This window comes from Typopeltis vanoorti, chromosome 26 (genome assembly GCF_054136105.1).
Source record: "Typopeltis vanoorti isolate ZY-2024b chromosome 26, IOZ_Tvanoo_1.0, whole genome shotgun sequence".
NCBI classification, from domain to species: Eukaryota; Metazoa; Arthropoda; class Arachnida; order Uropygi; family Thelyphonidae; genus Typopeltis; species Typopeltis vanoorti.
In genome coordinates, this window is record NC_143574.1 from 11,762,062 (window position 1) to 11,778,912 (window position 16,851).

The 16,851-nt window shown below is 36.6% G+C and overlaps 1 protein-coding gene across 1 annotated transcript in view; it reads left to right on the top strand.

Moving 5' to 3' along the window:
* The window catches only part of LOC150092326 (uncharacterized), a 279,626-nt gene that overhangs the window by 95,352 nt on the left and 167,423 nt on the right, over positions 1-16,851 (top strand). The window contains exons 5-6 of the mRNA XM_090414847.1: positions 6,241-6,321; positions 10,768-10,824. Coding sequence (XP_090270973.1) covers positions 6,241-6,321; positions 10,768-10,824 — 138 coding nt within the window. The remainder of the gene's footprint in view (positions 1-6,240; positions 6,322-10,767; positions 10,825-16,851) is intronic.

Consider the following 16,851-nt stretch of genomic DNA (forward strand, 5'->3'; position numbering starts at 1 on the left):
TTTAATGTTTTTATTTTGCAAAAAAAAAAAAAAAAAAAATCTTCTGCCCCAGGTTTTACCATTAAATTTCATTTAATAATTTAATGTTTTTGTTTTTAGAGGTGCTTAAGGGTCAAAGCTGTATAACTGAGAGGAGAACTCCACATAGCCTTTAAAGGAAAGTGGAGAACTGACCAGGGCTTCTGACCTAATGTCCAATCCTCACCTTCTCGTGGTGCACCCTGTTGGGTATTTACTTGGATACTGAACGGATGAGGATGGGCTGGCAATTTGGGATTTAGCCGACCAAATTGCATTCTTATTGGTTAAACCAAAATATAGAATGATGGTACAACATGACAAAATTTCATGCCAGCTGGGGCGTCGCCGGGTTCAACAAAGGCCCCCGTTGTTTTCCCACGGAACCAGGGTGAACAGCGAAAAGTCAGCTACTGGAACAAATCTGAAAGCACACCCCAACTCAACATTACCAGAGTTAAAAAATCAGTACTATCAACATAAGAAGCCTGAATGGCAAAGAAATGCAGCTAGCTGAGGAATTAGATAAGTGCCAGATTGATATAATAGGGGTGACTGAAACAAAAAAGACAAACTGGCGAGATCTTTCTGAGCAATAAATACAAAATGTTATATTCAGGCAATGACAGTCAAGGAAAAGAAGGGGTAGCTGTAATATTCAACATTAATACAAGACTAATCTTCTTGAATGGCAGGTTGTCTCAAGTAGAGTGATGTGGGCAAATATCAGAATGGGGAACAGGACTAAGAGTTATTTGTGCCTATGGTCCCATAGAAGTGGAGGAATTTTTTTAGGCTCTAGAGAAAGCTACTGACACAATGAAAAAGGAAAAGTTGTCCTTGTTGGGGATCTAAATAGCAGAGTAGGAAGTGATTGCCCGACATACAAAAATGTTTTGTGAAAATTTGGAGAGAAGAGCAAAGCTAATAATAATGGCAAATGCCTGTTGGATTTCTCTTCAGGACATGGACTGGTTATTACTAACACAATGTTCCAACATAAAAATGTGCACAAATTCACATGGAGAGAAGATGCAAGGAATAAGAAAAGTCTCATTGACTATGTTATTATTAATAGTGATGTTTTCTCCCTGATGCAGGACACCAGATTGTACAAAGGATTTGAAATTGGAAGCAATCACTATTTAGACTTGAGTAGGATAAAATTGAATTTCATATTGAAAAGAATAACACGTAAGAAAGTTTTAAAGCAAATAAAAGTTGAGCAACTCTCAGATGTGAACTGTAGACTAAAATACACAAAGATTATTGAAGAAAAAATGAGAGTTTGAGAACAAGAACCAAACCTTGAAGAAAACCATGACTGATTCAGCCAGAGGCATGTGGTGAGGTTGTCTGCAAGGATAGAAAAATCAGAACTCCATGGTGGTCACAGGAAGTTAGAGGCAGTGAAGGAAAAGAAGAAAGCATATCAAAAGTTCCTGGCAAATAAGTCAGCTTGTGCTCTTAGAGAATATAGAGACAAATGTAAGAAAGCTGAACACTGTAAAACTAGCTAAACAAAAGTCATGGGAGGACTTTGGCAAGAATATAGAAAATAAATATCAAGAAGGTGGTAAGATATTCTGGAGTTTGTTGAAGCTTAGAAATGGAGGAAAGAGTGCTGTAAAAGGAGTTAGAGATGATAAAGGTGACATGAAAACAAGAGAAAAAGATATTCTTGAAGTATGGATTAATTACTTCGAAAAATTGCTAAATGAAACAAGCAGTGATAGCACGGTGGTAAAAAAAAAAAAAAAAAAAAGACTCGACAGGCATACAGTCAGGAATACATATCCATACTTGAAGTAGAAAAAGCCATCAAAGGCTCAAAATGTGGAAAGGCAGCAGGAGTAGATGATATTCGACCAGAAATGCTGAAGTATGGTGGTATAAAAGTCATACAGTGGCTGCACTGCATAGTTCAGAAGGCCTGGACAGAGGGACAAATTCCTGATGATCGGAGTAGAGCTCTAATAATACCTATATATAAAAAGGGAAATAAAACTGAATGTGAGAATTAGAGGTATTTCCCTACTGAGTGTTCAGGGCAAGATTTATGCCAGTATACTTGAGAAACGGTTGAGAAGAATTGTGGAAGAAAAGCTTGGTAAAGAACAAGCTGGATTCATCCAAATAGAGGCTGTCAGGATCAGATCTTCACTTTACAACAATTAATTGAGAAAGCATGGGAATATAACAAAGATCTTTATAATAAAGTTACAAGAGGATTAGATGAGGGAAAGGCATATACTGCCATTTTCCTAGACTTAGCAAAGGCATTTGATAGGGTGCCACATGATAAGCTGATATTCAAGTTGCAGCACATGGGCTAGATGTGAGATTGGCCAATTGGATTAACAATTGGTTGTCTGAAAGGTATCAGAGTTGTGTATGGTGGAGCAATATCAAAGAGGCAGAAGGTTACAAGTGGGGTTCCACAGGGCTCATTACTGGGACCTATATTGTTTAACCTTTATATTGCAAGGGGATATTCAGTTCTTTGTGGATGATACGAAGCTTGAAGAGTTATTAGTAATAGCGCAGATGTGGTAGCCCTGCAAGAGGATTTCAATAAGCTAAATAGATGCTCAAATGAATGGGAGGTACCATTTAATGCAGCAAAATGTATGGTCTTAAGGTTTGGGATGCTGCATACTCTATGGGAGGAGTTAAACTGGAGGAAGTAGGGGAACAAGAGATCTGGGGTTGATCATTGATAGAAACCTGAAATTTAGGGGACATATTGCAAAGATAGTGAAGGTAACACAGAGGATTGCTGCAATAATGAGGACACTGACCTGCAGAGATAAAAGGGTTATCATTCTGTTGTATAAGACTGATCATACTACACTTAGACTGTTGTTCTCAGATCTGGTCCTCAGGATTTGAAGGGGATAAATTAACTGTGGAAAGGGTACTAAGGCAGATAACAAAGGTGGTGTCAGGACTACAATGTTAGTTATGAGGATCGGCTGATGGAGTGTGGACTGCAGAGTTTGGTGGATAGAAGCAGGAGAGGTGATATTATTGAGACTTTTAAACTGTTGAGAGGTTGTTACAGGGTTGACACTGGGGAGTTCTTTCTCTTGGTTGAACAGACAAGGCGCCTTCCCTGAAAGTTACGAAAAGAAACTGAGAAAGAGGGAGAGGAGTGGTTTCTTTGCATGGAGGGTGGTTGAGCCATCGAATGCATTGCCTGATAGAGTGGTGAGAGTGAGAATGGTCAATGAGTTTATGGAATGGTAAAATAGACTTTTTGTTTGCTAGGAGTTACTTCCCTCGATGATTCTTGATAGACTTGTGTTTCTTAGAAAAGACCTCCCACGAAGAGTCTTTTGACTCCATGGAGGCTTGAATAATAATAATCTGTATTTAAGTTTTGTTGATCTGGAAAAGGCATACGACAAGGTGCCAAGAGAGAAGCTATTCAATGTGCTACAGTTATTCTCCATGGAGTCAAAAGACTCATCGTGGGAGGTCCTTCCTAAGAAACACTAAGTCTATCATACCACTCCATCAGGCAATGCATTCCACGGTTCAACCACCCTCCACGCAAAGAAACCACTCCTCACCCTCTTGCTCACAGTTTCCTTTCGTAACTTCCAAGAAATACTTAGTCTTTATTTGAGTTGCAAGTCAGCAGTTAGAATTGAAGGAAGTACAGGAAGATGGTTTAATGTTAAATCTGGTGTGAGACAAGGATGTACATTATCCCCCTCTGTTATTCATTATCTATATGGATCACATTATGAAGGAAATGATATCAGAATTGGAGATGTTAATGTCAGCTCTTTGCTTTATGTGGACGATGTTATACTTCTAAATAAATCCACTACCAGTTTGTAAGATTCCCTGACTAAATTGAATAACTGTTGTATTTGATATGGTATGAAGGTCAGCAATAAAAAGACAAAGACAAGGAAAATAGGTAGAATCATTGAAAATGTCAATTGTGTTTTGAATTGGGAACCTGTGGAACAATTAAATTTCAGCTACTTAGGCACGATTTTTAGTGAAATTGGTAAATTAAATATGGAAATAGACAACAGAATCAACAAAGCTGGTATGGTTGGAAGTCAATTGAATAAATTCATATAGAATAAGAAAGAAATTAGTCGGAACATTAAATTAGCTGTATACAAGACAGTGTTCAAACCAGTTTTAACTTATCGATCTGAGAGCTGGGTCCGAAGTAAAACACTTGACCCAAGACTAGAGACTGCAGATATGAGAGTCCTGAGAAAGATTAGAGGGTGTGAACAGATGACATCAAGCAATATCATATTAAAAAATGAGGATATTAGGAAAGAACTTGACATTGTCAGCATCCAGGAATGCATTAGTAGAGCTAATCTCAGGTGGTATGGTCACTTGAACAGAATGGGCAACGAAAGGATGCACTATGCATTTTTAAAACTTTCATATCAATAAAAATGCAATCGTACAGTAAAATTCTATCTTCACTCCCTATTTTTTATTTTTTTTTACTTGGAATTCTCATTTGTAGTTCTTCCATTGACTTTTTTTTTTATTGCTAACCAACCAACTGATTAGTTAGAACTAATTTTTAGCACTTTTGGTATACTGCTAATTTAGTGTTTTGGGCTAATTTCTATTATTCTATATACATTATTTAACTGATTTCTTACTAAACCAGCCTTGTTTATTCTGTTACCTACTTCTGTATTTAATTTATCACATTAATTAAAAATTGTGCCTAAATAGTTGAAATAATCTGCTTGTATTCTTTGTTTATTTTCAAAAATGCATTTTGCCTTACTGTTGATTTTAGTTGAGTTTACTGTTGATTGAAGGAGTGCAAAGCAAATTTTTTTTTAAATTTTATTTTTTTTCTCCAGAGATTTATAAATAAAGGCAAGTAAATGTGTTAAATCTGCATTTCAGTACCACATTATTGACTGTTTTTAAAATAGCTATTCCATTTGATAATAAGGGAGAATAGAAAACAACTTATTTCTATCAGTTAACCAAAAAAGTTCATGTGATTTTTGATAATTTGCTGCAATGACTTGTTTCATTTTGTAGTGGTTTGCAGAGTGCAATTTTTTGTGTCATAAGGCACAGATACACATCAGTAAATTGGTGCACTCTAACTTGGTGTGTTCTCTTTGTCTGTAACTTTGAACCCTTTTTAAAATGTCAGTTGAACCTGGTGTAATTCGGCTTGTTTGCTTTACGAATCAAAACTTGGTTTGAAGGCTTAAGAAGCATCTCGTAAGATGTGTGGCATTTGGAAAAGATGTGGTAGCAGAACATGCTGCGCAGAAATGGTTTAAAATATTTGTTTCTGATGATGAATCACTTGAAGATGCACTACGTTCAGGAAGACTCCATTACTGATAATGAAGAATTATGTGCTGCTGTTGAAAATAATTCCATATTAACATGTCAAGAACTTTAACAAATGTTTAACGTTGAGTGTTGAAACAATTCGTTTACACTTGCATCAACTGAAGAAATCATGGAAGCTAAGCAAATTGTCCCACATGCATTAATTTGCATCATAAAAAAATGCACACTTTTTTGGTTACTTGATAGAATTAGCTTACTTCTGAAGCTAAAATTATTTGCTTTACATTCTTGGGGTGGTAGGTGGAAAAATTATTTTGGGGTGGTAGGTGGAAAAATTATTTTGGGGTGGTAGGTGGAAAAATTATTTTGGGGTGAGATGCGGTGATTAATACCCTTGCAGGGTAATGGATGGCAATGCTATACCTTTTTTTTTTTTATTGAAGGAGAGGTGATATGAATGAGACTTTTAAATTGTTGAGAGGTGGTTACAGGGTTGACACTGGGGAGTTCTTTTGCTTGGTTGAACAGCAGGAAGGAGTGATGACAAGAGGCCATCCCTGGAAGTTACGAAAGGAAACTGTGAGCAAGAGGGTGAGGAGTGGTTTCTTTGCATGGAGGGTGGTTGAACCGTGGAATGCATTGCCTGATGGAGTGGTGAGAGCAAGAACGGTCAATGAGTTTAAGGAGTGGTATGATAGACTTTGTGTTTCTTAGGAAGGACCTCCCACGTTGAGTCTTTTGACTCCATGGAGGCCTGAATAATAATAATAATAATAAAAATATATAATGATACAAATTTTTGGGGTCATAAAAAAAAAAAAAGTCAAGTATTTCAGCTAAAATAAATTAGTTGTATAATTGGTTGTAATAACACTTTGAAATAATTGCTGTAATTCTAATCTGCAGCTTGGACGGTTGGGATGGTTTGGAAAATACAACTTTCTATGTCAGCCTGTTGACTACTCCTTAGATCCAGAAGCAGTAAAGGTAAGTAAAACTTCTTGTTGATTTAAAACCTTGCTGTAACAGTACTTGTTACATATCTTGATTCCTCTTAAATTATTACCATTTGTGGAATCAGACTTAGACTCCCTTCTGTTATCATACCTATGGTATCCTGCCTTAAATTGTGTTAATGCATTCATTTTAGTTGATTATTCCACTATGCAAAATTATGCTTCTTATTCATATCAAGATGAAACTTCTGTTACTATTTGGTAAGTTCCATTATTTACTCTTAATTATCATATGAATCTGCTGTTATTAGCTGGACATCAACTGGACTTTAAAATACCATCTGCCATCAACCTGGAATCTCACCACTGCCACTGGTAGTGCTGTCTTGCATCTTATCGGTACAAAAGTATGTAGGATAGAGTGCCAAGGCAAGAAGTCGGAAGGTGTCTGATGGAGAAGGTACTGGAGAAATGTCAGTTTGGTGCAGGAGATGTACAGAAATGTTGAAGACAAGTGTTCGAACCTGCCTGGGAGTGAAAGTTTTCCAGTGACAGTTGGCTTGCATCAAGGGTCTGCATTAAGTCTGTTCCTGTTTAATATTGTGATGGAGATGGTGATGGAGGAAGTGAGAGAAGACGTGCCTTGGACTATGTTGTATGCAGATGACATCGTGCTGTGTGCAGAATCAAGAGAAGTGGCAGCCAAACTGGAAAGTATTGGAAGAGAGGTATGAGACTGAGCAGAAGTAAGACAGAGTATATGTGTTGCAAAGTGGATGGCAGCCAGGAGACGGAGCTGGAAGGAAATGTCATCAGGAAGGTCACTGACTTTAGATACTTAAGGTCAACAATGAAAGAGGATGGTGAGGCTGAGAAGGAAGTGGGATGCAGGATGGAGGAACTGGAGATAGATGGCTGGAGTGCTATGTGATAAGAGGGTACCGATCAATCTAAAAGGCAAAATTTACAGGACAGTAGTGAGACCAACTATGACGTATGCTTTGGAAACTGTGGCCCTGAGGAAAAATAACATCAGCAGGATGGAGGTAGCGGAGATGAGAATGCCCAGGCGGATGTGCTGTGTGACCAGAAAGGATCATCTGAGAAATGACTATGTAAGGGGAACGGTGAAAGTTACGAACTTAGGAGGCAAGGTTGAGATGGTTTGGTTATGTGATGAGGAGGAAGAGTATGTGGGAAGAAAGGTCATTTAGATGGATGTGCAGGGGAAGAGGAAGCGTGGACGGCCAAAGAAAAGATGGAGGGAGATGGTGGAGGATGAAGAACTTGGATGTGGCTACAGCCCAAGACAGGAAGTTGTGGAGGAGACTCGCCTCAAGCAGCGACCCTATTTAACTGGGAAAAGCTGCAGATGATGATGATGATGATGGAGATAAATGTGCCATAGGATCTGTTTTGATTTAAGATTATTATAGCCTTCTTTATAAGACTATTTCATTAGAAATTTACTTTTGTGTACAATTTTCCTCTTCCTCTAGAGACCACTATTTTTTAGTAGAGAAGGCATGTGCAAAACCAGACTGTTTATTTTCATTGTGTTATGTTCTATGGATATTCAATGAAAATAAACAGTCTGGTTTTGCACATGCCTTCTCTACTAAAAAATAGTGGTCTCTAGAGGAAGAGGAAAATTGTACACAAAAGTAAATTTCTAATGAAATAGTCTTATAAAGAAGGCTATAATAATCTTAAATCAAAACAGATCCTATGGCACATTTATCTCCATCATCATCATCTGCAGCTTTTCCCAGTTAAATAGGGTCGCTGCTTGAGGCGAGTCTCCTCCACAACTTCCTGTCTTGGGCTGTAGCCACATCCAAGTTCTTCATCCTCCACCATCTCCCTCCATCTTTTCTTTGGCCGTCCACGCTTCCTCTTCCCCTGCACATCCATCTAAATGACCTTTCTTCCTTTTCTTTTAACACAGACATTAGTGGGACTGTACATGGATGTAGCATTCTATATACAGTCCATTACTTCAATTTTTTGTATTTTTCTTCCAAAATGCAGAAAATTAAAGACCTCCATTTGGTTGAAGAAGAATCTGTACCACACAGTAGATAGGGAAAAAACATACTGCATTGAAGAGACATTTATAGTATTCTATAAAATTGAAAAGAGGGGGGGGGATTAGAGAGGACTCCCTATAGCAGTATCTTCTATTTGGTGGTGTAACATATTCTGAACAGTAAATTGCCATAATGTATCACTATTTTTCTTATGTTAATATGAGCTGTCTTCAGATGATTATGATGAATGGAGAGTTATTTGGCATTATCCTGTATATCATTGTTTCCTTTTCTTTTAACAATTGCAGTACATGTCATTGTCCAGCTGTATCTCTATGGGTAGTAGCAGGATATCAGTGCATTAGAAGGAAAGTAGTATTGGACTCTGATACCTAGGATCAGATGGATAAATCGGGTAGAGAGAAAAAAAAAAAAAGAGCAGCATGATTCATTAATTTTTTTTTTTTTTTTGTACTGCAGTGATAGTATTTTTTTTTCTTCCTTAAGATAGGTGTGCTTGCTTTACTTTGCTTAAATTATCAATCTCTGAAACTATCAAAGAAATGTTGAAAATCTAGTTAGGAATTGAGTATTTCTATACTTAAGTTTTACATTTATGTGTAACAAAAATAGTTTTTTCTGCAACAATGTGTTTGTGAAAGCAATTGGTTTATTTTCCAGTGATATATACTGCTTACAGTAAGCCAGAAATTAATTTGGTTTTAAGTCAGTCTTTATCTGAAAAATTGTTCAATTTTCATATCTTTATGAAATACAAATAGAATAGAAATATGCTTGAACCATGAAAAATGTTTTGAATAGCCATTTCTCATGGTTCATATTCATGGATAGATTCATGAATCCAAGTTCAAACAGCAGGAGGAAGGGGAGAAATACAAGAGGATCACCTCAGAAATTATAGGCATGTGGATTGGGAGATTTTTACCTCTTGGTAGGTGGTGAGTAAAATAGACTGCCAGTAGAATATAATAATTACATCATAATTTTAAACCATTAATAATTTCAGATACTCATTTCATAATGTTCATTATCTTACAACTATTTCATAACAGTTGAACTACTACTGTTAACTGATTTAAAAAATATATATTAGTCGGGTATTGTGGTTAAGTTGAAGCTTGAGAACTAGAATTCAGAATTGGGTTGACAACAATGGTATTATCTTTGATGGACACAATCGATTTGCTAAAGGGAGGTCATATTTTAGTAATCTACTTACTTATTACAGTGGAGACAGAGTTGTAGAGCAGGTGACCTCCCTCGATGAATCCTTGGACTCCCTGGAGGTGTCAAATAATAATAATGTGACTGCTTCCTTGGACAGAGAAGGATACACAGTAATAGCCTTAGATTTTGCAAAGGCTTTTGATAGATTACCACATAAGTTGATAGTCAGACTAGAGCAGATGGAGTTGGATATTAGATTGGTGCATTGAATTGGAGATTGGCTATCTGATAGGTATCAACAAGTTATGTATGAGGAAGCGATATCCAGGAAAAGGAAAGTTACTAGTGGTGTGCCTCAGGAGTCTGTTTTCATCCATTGCAGTTTAACTTGTATATTAATGATATTGGTGAAGATTTGGAAGGAGATATTCATTTATTTGCAAATCATGCAAAGTTGGGATGAACCATGAAGAGTAGAAAAGATGTTGTGGCCTTATAAGAAGACTTGAATAAATTGAGTGATTGGGAATGGGGATGCGAGTTCAAAATTTATGCTTGGTAAGGATATATTGTCAGAGGTGGAGGAAAGAAGAGATCTGGGGGGTTGATAGTGGATAAGGATCTGAAATTTAGGGGACGCATAGCCAAAATTGTGAAGACAACACAATGGCTTCTGGGAATGATACAGGGGACAAAGACTTGTAGAAGTAGGGAGATTCTTGCTCCATTGTATAAGGCTTTGATTAGGCCACACATGGACTGTTGTGCCCAGATTTGTTCACCTGGTTTTTAGGACGAAGAGATGTTGGAAAGGGACCAGAGGTGACTGACCAAGGTAGTTTCTAACCTCTGGAATGTTGAGTATGAGGAAAGATTGAGAAGATGCAATTTGAGGAGTCTGGTGGACAGCAGGAAGAGGGAAGATATTATACCCCTATAAATTAGTAAGGGGTTGTTATAGGATCAGTGTTGGAGTTTCTACAGAAAATAGTGGGAGATCAGGGGAGAACCAGAGGTCATCCCTGGAAACTGTATAAAGAGGGTGTGTGTGTGTGTAGTGAGAAGCAGGTTTTTTCATGCAGAGTTGTGAATGATTGGAATGCCTTGCCTGAGAGTGTGGTGTCTGCAGAGAATTTGAGTGTTTAAAGCACAATATGATGAGCTGTGTGTATATAAAAGGACCTCCCAGATGAGTCTTTGACTCCATGGGGGTCTTGGGTAATAATAATATATTAATGGTTTTAATTATTCTGTTCCAGATAGCTGAAGTTACCTGGCTTTTTTGGATCTTGAAACCTGTAGAACTTCTAGATACTGTAAGTAACAAAGAATACTAATTTTTTTTTTTATCTGTTCAAGGGCTGATTTACAGCTTCTTTCTCTCCATAAAGATCATTCTATGTGAAATCATAGAAATTTTGGTTATTGATGGGATAACCAAACAATTCATTTTTTTGGTTATCCCATCCTCTTAGATCTAAAAAATATTTTTTTAGACTTTTCTTGCTATTCTATTAATTATAATGGCCATGTTTATTAAGCAGAGCTACAGAATTTTAAGTTTTAAGAGGAATTCAATATTAATCACAGCTTATTTCCAGAATATCTAATTTCTGATTTTTTTAACTACCCATTTTTAATGATTTTGGTATGTACTTGTTTAATTTATTTGCATTTTTTGACAAGCTTTTGGTGTTGATAGCCCCTTCCCTTCTCCTTTACTACTGTGCTCTGCTGTTGAAAGTTTTTCTTCACTTGGCATCTTTAATTTATAGTATAACCTATTAATTTATAGTACAAGAAATTATATTCTTGGTTTCAAAAACAGTTTGCATGTGAAGTAACTTTACAACTGGGCCTCTTGTATATAGAGGCTAATGACTTCACATCAATTGCCTTAATATCCCGTAATGCAAGGCAAATATCCATTATGGGAAGGGCCACTACCCAGACTGGTTTTGACCTTTATTGATGTAAAAAAGTAAAGGGGTGTTCATTAGTATAGGGGTTCAAGAGCGCTTGATAGTATTAGGAGAAAGAAAATACAGATAGTGAGAGAGAAAAAGGCCTTAGCTGTTTTATATCATCATATAGCCAAACGCTATCATTTTTGCTTTTTCACCAGTCTCATGCAGATGAACAACTGAAAGACCAATCGAAACGAAAGTGCAAAGATGACTGATACCCAGGTGGTTAGCCTTATCTGAGTTTAACCACCTTGAGTTGGCCTTCTACCTGTGATTGCTCTCTAGTCACCTCTGCAATTGACCATAAGACCTAAGAGGCGGGGATCATTTAAAAAAAAAAAAATCTCATAGTAAAAATAGATTTTCTCTCCCTGGTAAATATTGCATAATATGGGTGGTCTACATTATCTACATTTACCAAAAATTTGATATCTCCTAGAATGCTTCTTTCTAAATGCAAAAATCATCTGCCTGAATTTCCATAATACAATATTATAAAGCATTTATGTCATATTGCTGGTTTTCATATTCATCTTTCTTCATAATCTTCCATAAATGGTATTTTAATTCATTAAATATATAAAAATCTAAATTCTCTTCCCATTGGTGACAGGTACTAGGAAGAACCTGTTCCATTGTAAGTAATGAAATGCCCAGCACGTTATATAATCTGTTCCAAATATGCAGGGCATGGGGCCAGATGTAGAATGCAAGTTTTACTGTTTCCAATCGGTAACAGAGATCACAGATTGGATCTCAGATGTTAAAATGCCTCCATTTGATGGTATTGACTTCGAAGGCAATCATATGCAATCCTTCCTTTGAACTTCAATAAATGATGAAACAAAGTGTTGTTGTGAGTACACAGCTGTGGAAGTTCATGGTGAAAGAGGTTCAAGATTTCTTTATACCGTTTTTACATTTTTTGTAATGGAAAGAAAGTTGTAGCAATCTTAGGGTTAAGTACAGAGTGTTACAATATTCAGGAACAATCTCAGCTTTTGCACCTTTATAATCATTTACTCCAGGGAAAGATGAAAACCCAGGTAGTACCAGAGATGATCTGCAACATTTTTTCAATAATTGTAGAAATTTCTTTTTAACTTCTTGGTATTGGCTGGACCAAAAAAATTGCACTGGCTTACTATTAAATTGCTTTTCTTCAGCTTCTGTAATGTCTAATATTTATTATGTACAAATGAGCAGGGAAGACTATGGTTTTAAGTACTATGGCTTTAGAAGAAAATGAACGGGCTCCAATTTTCCAGTTTTCTAAGGTTTCAATGTTCTTGTATATAGGTTCTTGAACTGATAATATTGGTTAAGTGGAGAAGGGAATTTCAAGTATAATGAGGGGTTCTCTTTTCGTGGTTAGTCCAAAAGGAAATCCTCCAAGATCCCACTTTCCAAAAACTTAATTTTGTTTTGTCTGCATTAGCAGTTAATCTTGCTGAATTTTTCCAAAATACCAAAAAAGATGTGTATAGAATCATTATCTTTCAAAGTACTTACTACATCATTGGTATATGCTAATACCTTATTTTCTTCATAGTTGAAGGAACTGTTATTCCTTGCACAGCATGTATTGTCAAAGAAAGGCCTGTCCAAGAACAAATGCAAAGAGTAATGGACCAAGAGGACAAACTTGCTTGACTCCTTTTTGAATTTTGTCTGATAGCAACCCATTAACTAGGTAAGTGGGCAGTTGAATTGGCATAGGCTCCTTGAATAATGGATAGCAGCTTTTTATCCACAGCAGTTTGCTGGAGGATGTGGAACAGAAAGGGATTCTGGACATCATGAAATGCTTGAGTAAGATCTACTGATAGCACTGCCATTGGCTGTTTTTTGATATTACCGTATATTATTGCATATGATGTGAAAAATTTATGGTCTAAAGTTAGGGGGTTCGCATTATATGTGGATCTTAAAAAATCTAACATCTTATTAGACTTGCACACACAATATATACTACCTGATGCCTATGCAACCAAATCTACTTGACCCACTCGCATTCAGCAACCGAGCGTGCATCGTATCTGTGTATAAAGCCAGTAATGTAATTAATGCTAATATCCCACCAAGGGGGTGAGATATTAGCACAGTTATATTGGTTTAACCACAGTCATTTTAAATATTATTCATTAAACAAACCTAGCCTGAAAATGAGTCAACAGAAACATAAACGTTCATCTTTTGAAGCAGGATTTAAATTGCGTGTCATGCAGTTTGCAAAAGAACATAACAGTGTTGCTATGAGAGAATTTGGTGTAGCAGAGAGTAATATTAGACATTGGCATAAGCAAAAAGACAGTCTTGAAAAAATCTCCAAAACGAAATGTGCATGTCATGGAGAGGTAGCATCCTTTCCAGAACATAAAGAAGAGCTAAATGAATGGATTTTGACACAACGACAAGATGGTGTTATAGTAACAAGAAATGCAATTCATTTTCCAGCTCTACAACTCAAGAATGGTAAATTCAAGGACACACCAGGTATTTCATCTTTTCTTGCTTTGCCTGGGTGGTGCAACAGATTTATGGAACACAAAGCATTAACATTACGACACCGAAGAAAAATTGCGCAGAAGTTACCAAAGCAGCTTGAAGAAAAAAGTGGAGTCCTTCCATAAATTTATCATAAAATTATGGAAGTGTCACGGATATGAACTTTCCGAAATAGGCAATATGGATGAGATGCCCATGTACTTTGATATGCCTGGGGAATCAAACAGTAAACTCAGTTGGTGAAAAGAGTGTCCTCATAAAAACAATGGGACATGAAAAAACGCATTTTACCGTTGTTCTAGCATGCATGGCAGACGGAATCAAATTAAAGCCGACAGTGATATTTAAAAGGAAGAAAATTCCAAAGCATATGAAATTTCCACCAGGTGTCTTTATTCACGCCAATCAGAAAGGTTGGATGGATGAAGGTGTACAATTGCGGCTGGATCAAGTATGGAACATACGTCCAGTTAGCTGTTACATCAACAAAGCATGCTAGTCTGGGATATGTTCCGGGCGCATTTAACGGAGGCAAGCAAAGAGAAAGCACGTGAGTTATGTACAGACCTAGCAGTCATATCGGGTGGTCAAACTTCTGTTTTGTAGTTGCTTGATGTCAGCTTGAATAAGTCGTTTAAAGATCACTTGCGTGAAAAATGGAGAGAATGGATGTCATCTGGTTTGATGAAGATGACAAAGGGTGGGAATTTTCAGAAGCCTGAGATCACCCTAGTCACCAGCTGTTTAAAGAAGCATGGGATTCGATACCATCTGAAATGATTCAACGCCACATTTCTTAAATGTGGAATAAGTAATTCAATGGATGGATCTGAAGATGACATATACAAAAGTGAGGATGAAGCACAACAAAATGGAGAGCATGATGACGATGACAACTGCTACACTGATGATGCAATGCCTACAGATGAATTTATAAATAAATGTTTGACTCAAAAGATGAAGAATTTAAAGGATTTTGACATTTTGTTTTAAAATATTTCTTTCGTTAATTTGTATTATTTATAATGTTATGGAACAAGATTAACAGATCACATTATACACGGACATGGCATTTTAGGGCTAGTTTTCAAATGAAATTTCTAGTTCGCATTATACATGGATTGCATTATACACGAAAATATACGGTAACTAAATCAAGTAGATCACGTAGCAAAAACAAATTGAATTCTACTGCTTGGTCTAGAACTCCATACACCTGTGTGCTTTTAATTATGTATCTCATTCCTGCTTTGACTTGTTATAGATAATGTGGAAAAATATCCTATAGTCAGTATTAGATAGAGAAATGTCCCCAGCTGCTGATTAAGGTATGATCTCTATTAGGTTTTGGAATGAGGATGGGTATGGCTTGCTACAAATTCACTTGGTGTCCTGATGAGAGAAAAGAATTAAACAGTAAAACTTGAATGGGAAGAATAAAATCCTAGGTCTTGTGGTAAAGTTCTATTTTAGACCATCAGGTCCTGGGGATTTTCTTTTTACCATCAATGCAGATTTGAGTGATAGTCCTTTTTTTGCAGAATTTAGTGAATTGTCTATTGAAGAATGTAGCTGAAGGGCTATCTGCTAAGTGCTGCTGTATTCTTATTTTAAAATTTCTCTTTTCTACTTGTTTCTGCCTTTCCACTTCTATGTATATATTTTAATGTTTCTAATGATGTTGCTACATTCTATACCATTGCGTTGATTTGCTACAGCTTCTTTCTTTACACAGGTCTCAACTTTTTTTCTTTTGAGGAAAGCCTGTTCCTTTCCCCATTCCATCATATTCTGTTTTACTGCTTGTTTGAATTTTAACCATATATCATAGTTCAAGGTAAGATTATTCCAATTTGAACAGAGGATCTGGAATTTGGTTGAAAAGATCAGTGGAAAATTTGGAAGTTTCCATGGTCCAGACCTGATCTCTACTTGTTCCATGCAGCAGAATTTAAGTAGAACTGGATTATTATCTGACATGTTGATGTCAAGATGTTTTATCTGAATTATCCTATTTATAAGGGAAGAAGAGATATAAATTTTGATCAAGACAGGAACCAATACCTTGATTTATGTATGTATAAGCCTGGAGATAAAGATTGCAAATCCTCTGTGCCAGCCTGGTTAGCACATCTACTCTCCATCCAAGAGGTGCAGGTTGGCATCCTGCCAAGGGCATGGATATTTGTGATTGTCCTAACTGTTTGCCTATGTACTGCTGTAAAACCTGTCTTGGTGCAGTATGACCTGGATATCTTTGTGCCATAAAAAAATAAATAAAAATCTATATGTCTACTAATTGAGCATTGTCAAGACATTTTTAACTGTGCATATTCCACTTTTCTACTCCTGAGGTGTCCTCCCATATTGTTTAATGTGGGGTTTTCAATACAATTTCAGTCTCCAGCTGCTATGATGTAGTGGGCACTATATAAATACTGCTGCAATTCTAGGAAGAATTTTTGTCTAACTGTTCCAATGGCTGAAGCATACATTTATAAACCTTATTACACATACATAGTATTTCCAGTCTATTGTTAAGATTCTCCCTTCTGCATCCCTTTTGGATATTATAAAATGACTGATTCAAAGTTTATTTTTTACTTGGGTAGACTATAATAAATTTAATTTAATCCTTTATCCAAGTGTGAGCAAACAAAGTTTGTGCCTGAAAATATCTTCAGGACTGAGGTAAGGTAGTACAACACCGGGCAACTTGTAGCAAAGGTGGGCCAAGCTAACATCACTCCTATCTCAGTATCTTCCATAATGCAAAACACATCTCTTTGTGGATATGTATAATGTTATGCATTAAGGAAAGGGCCACTACCCATACTAGTTTAGACCTTTCTTGAGGTCTCTTCAATG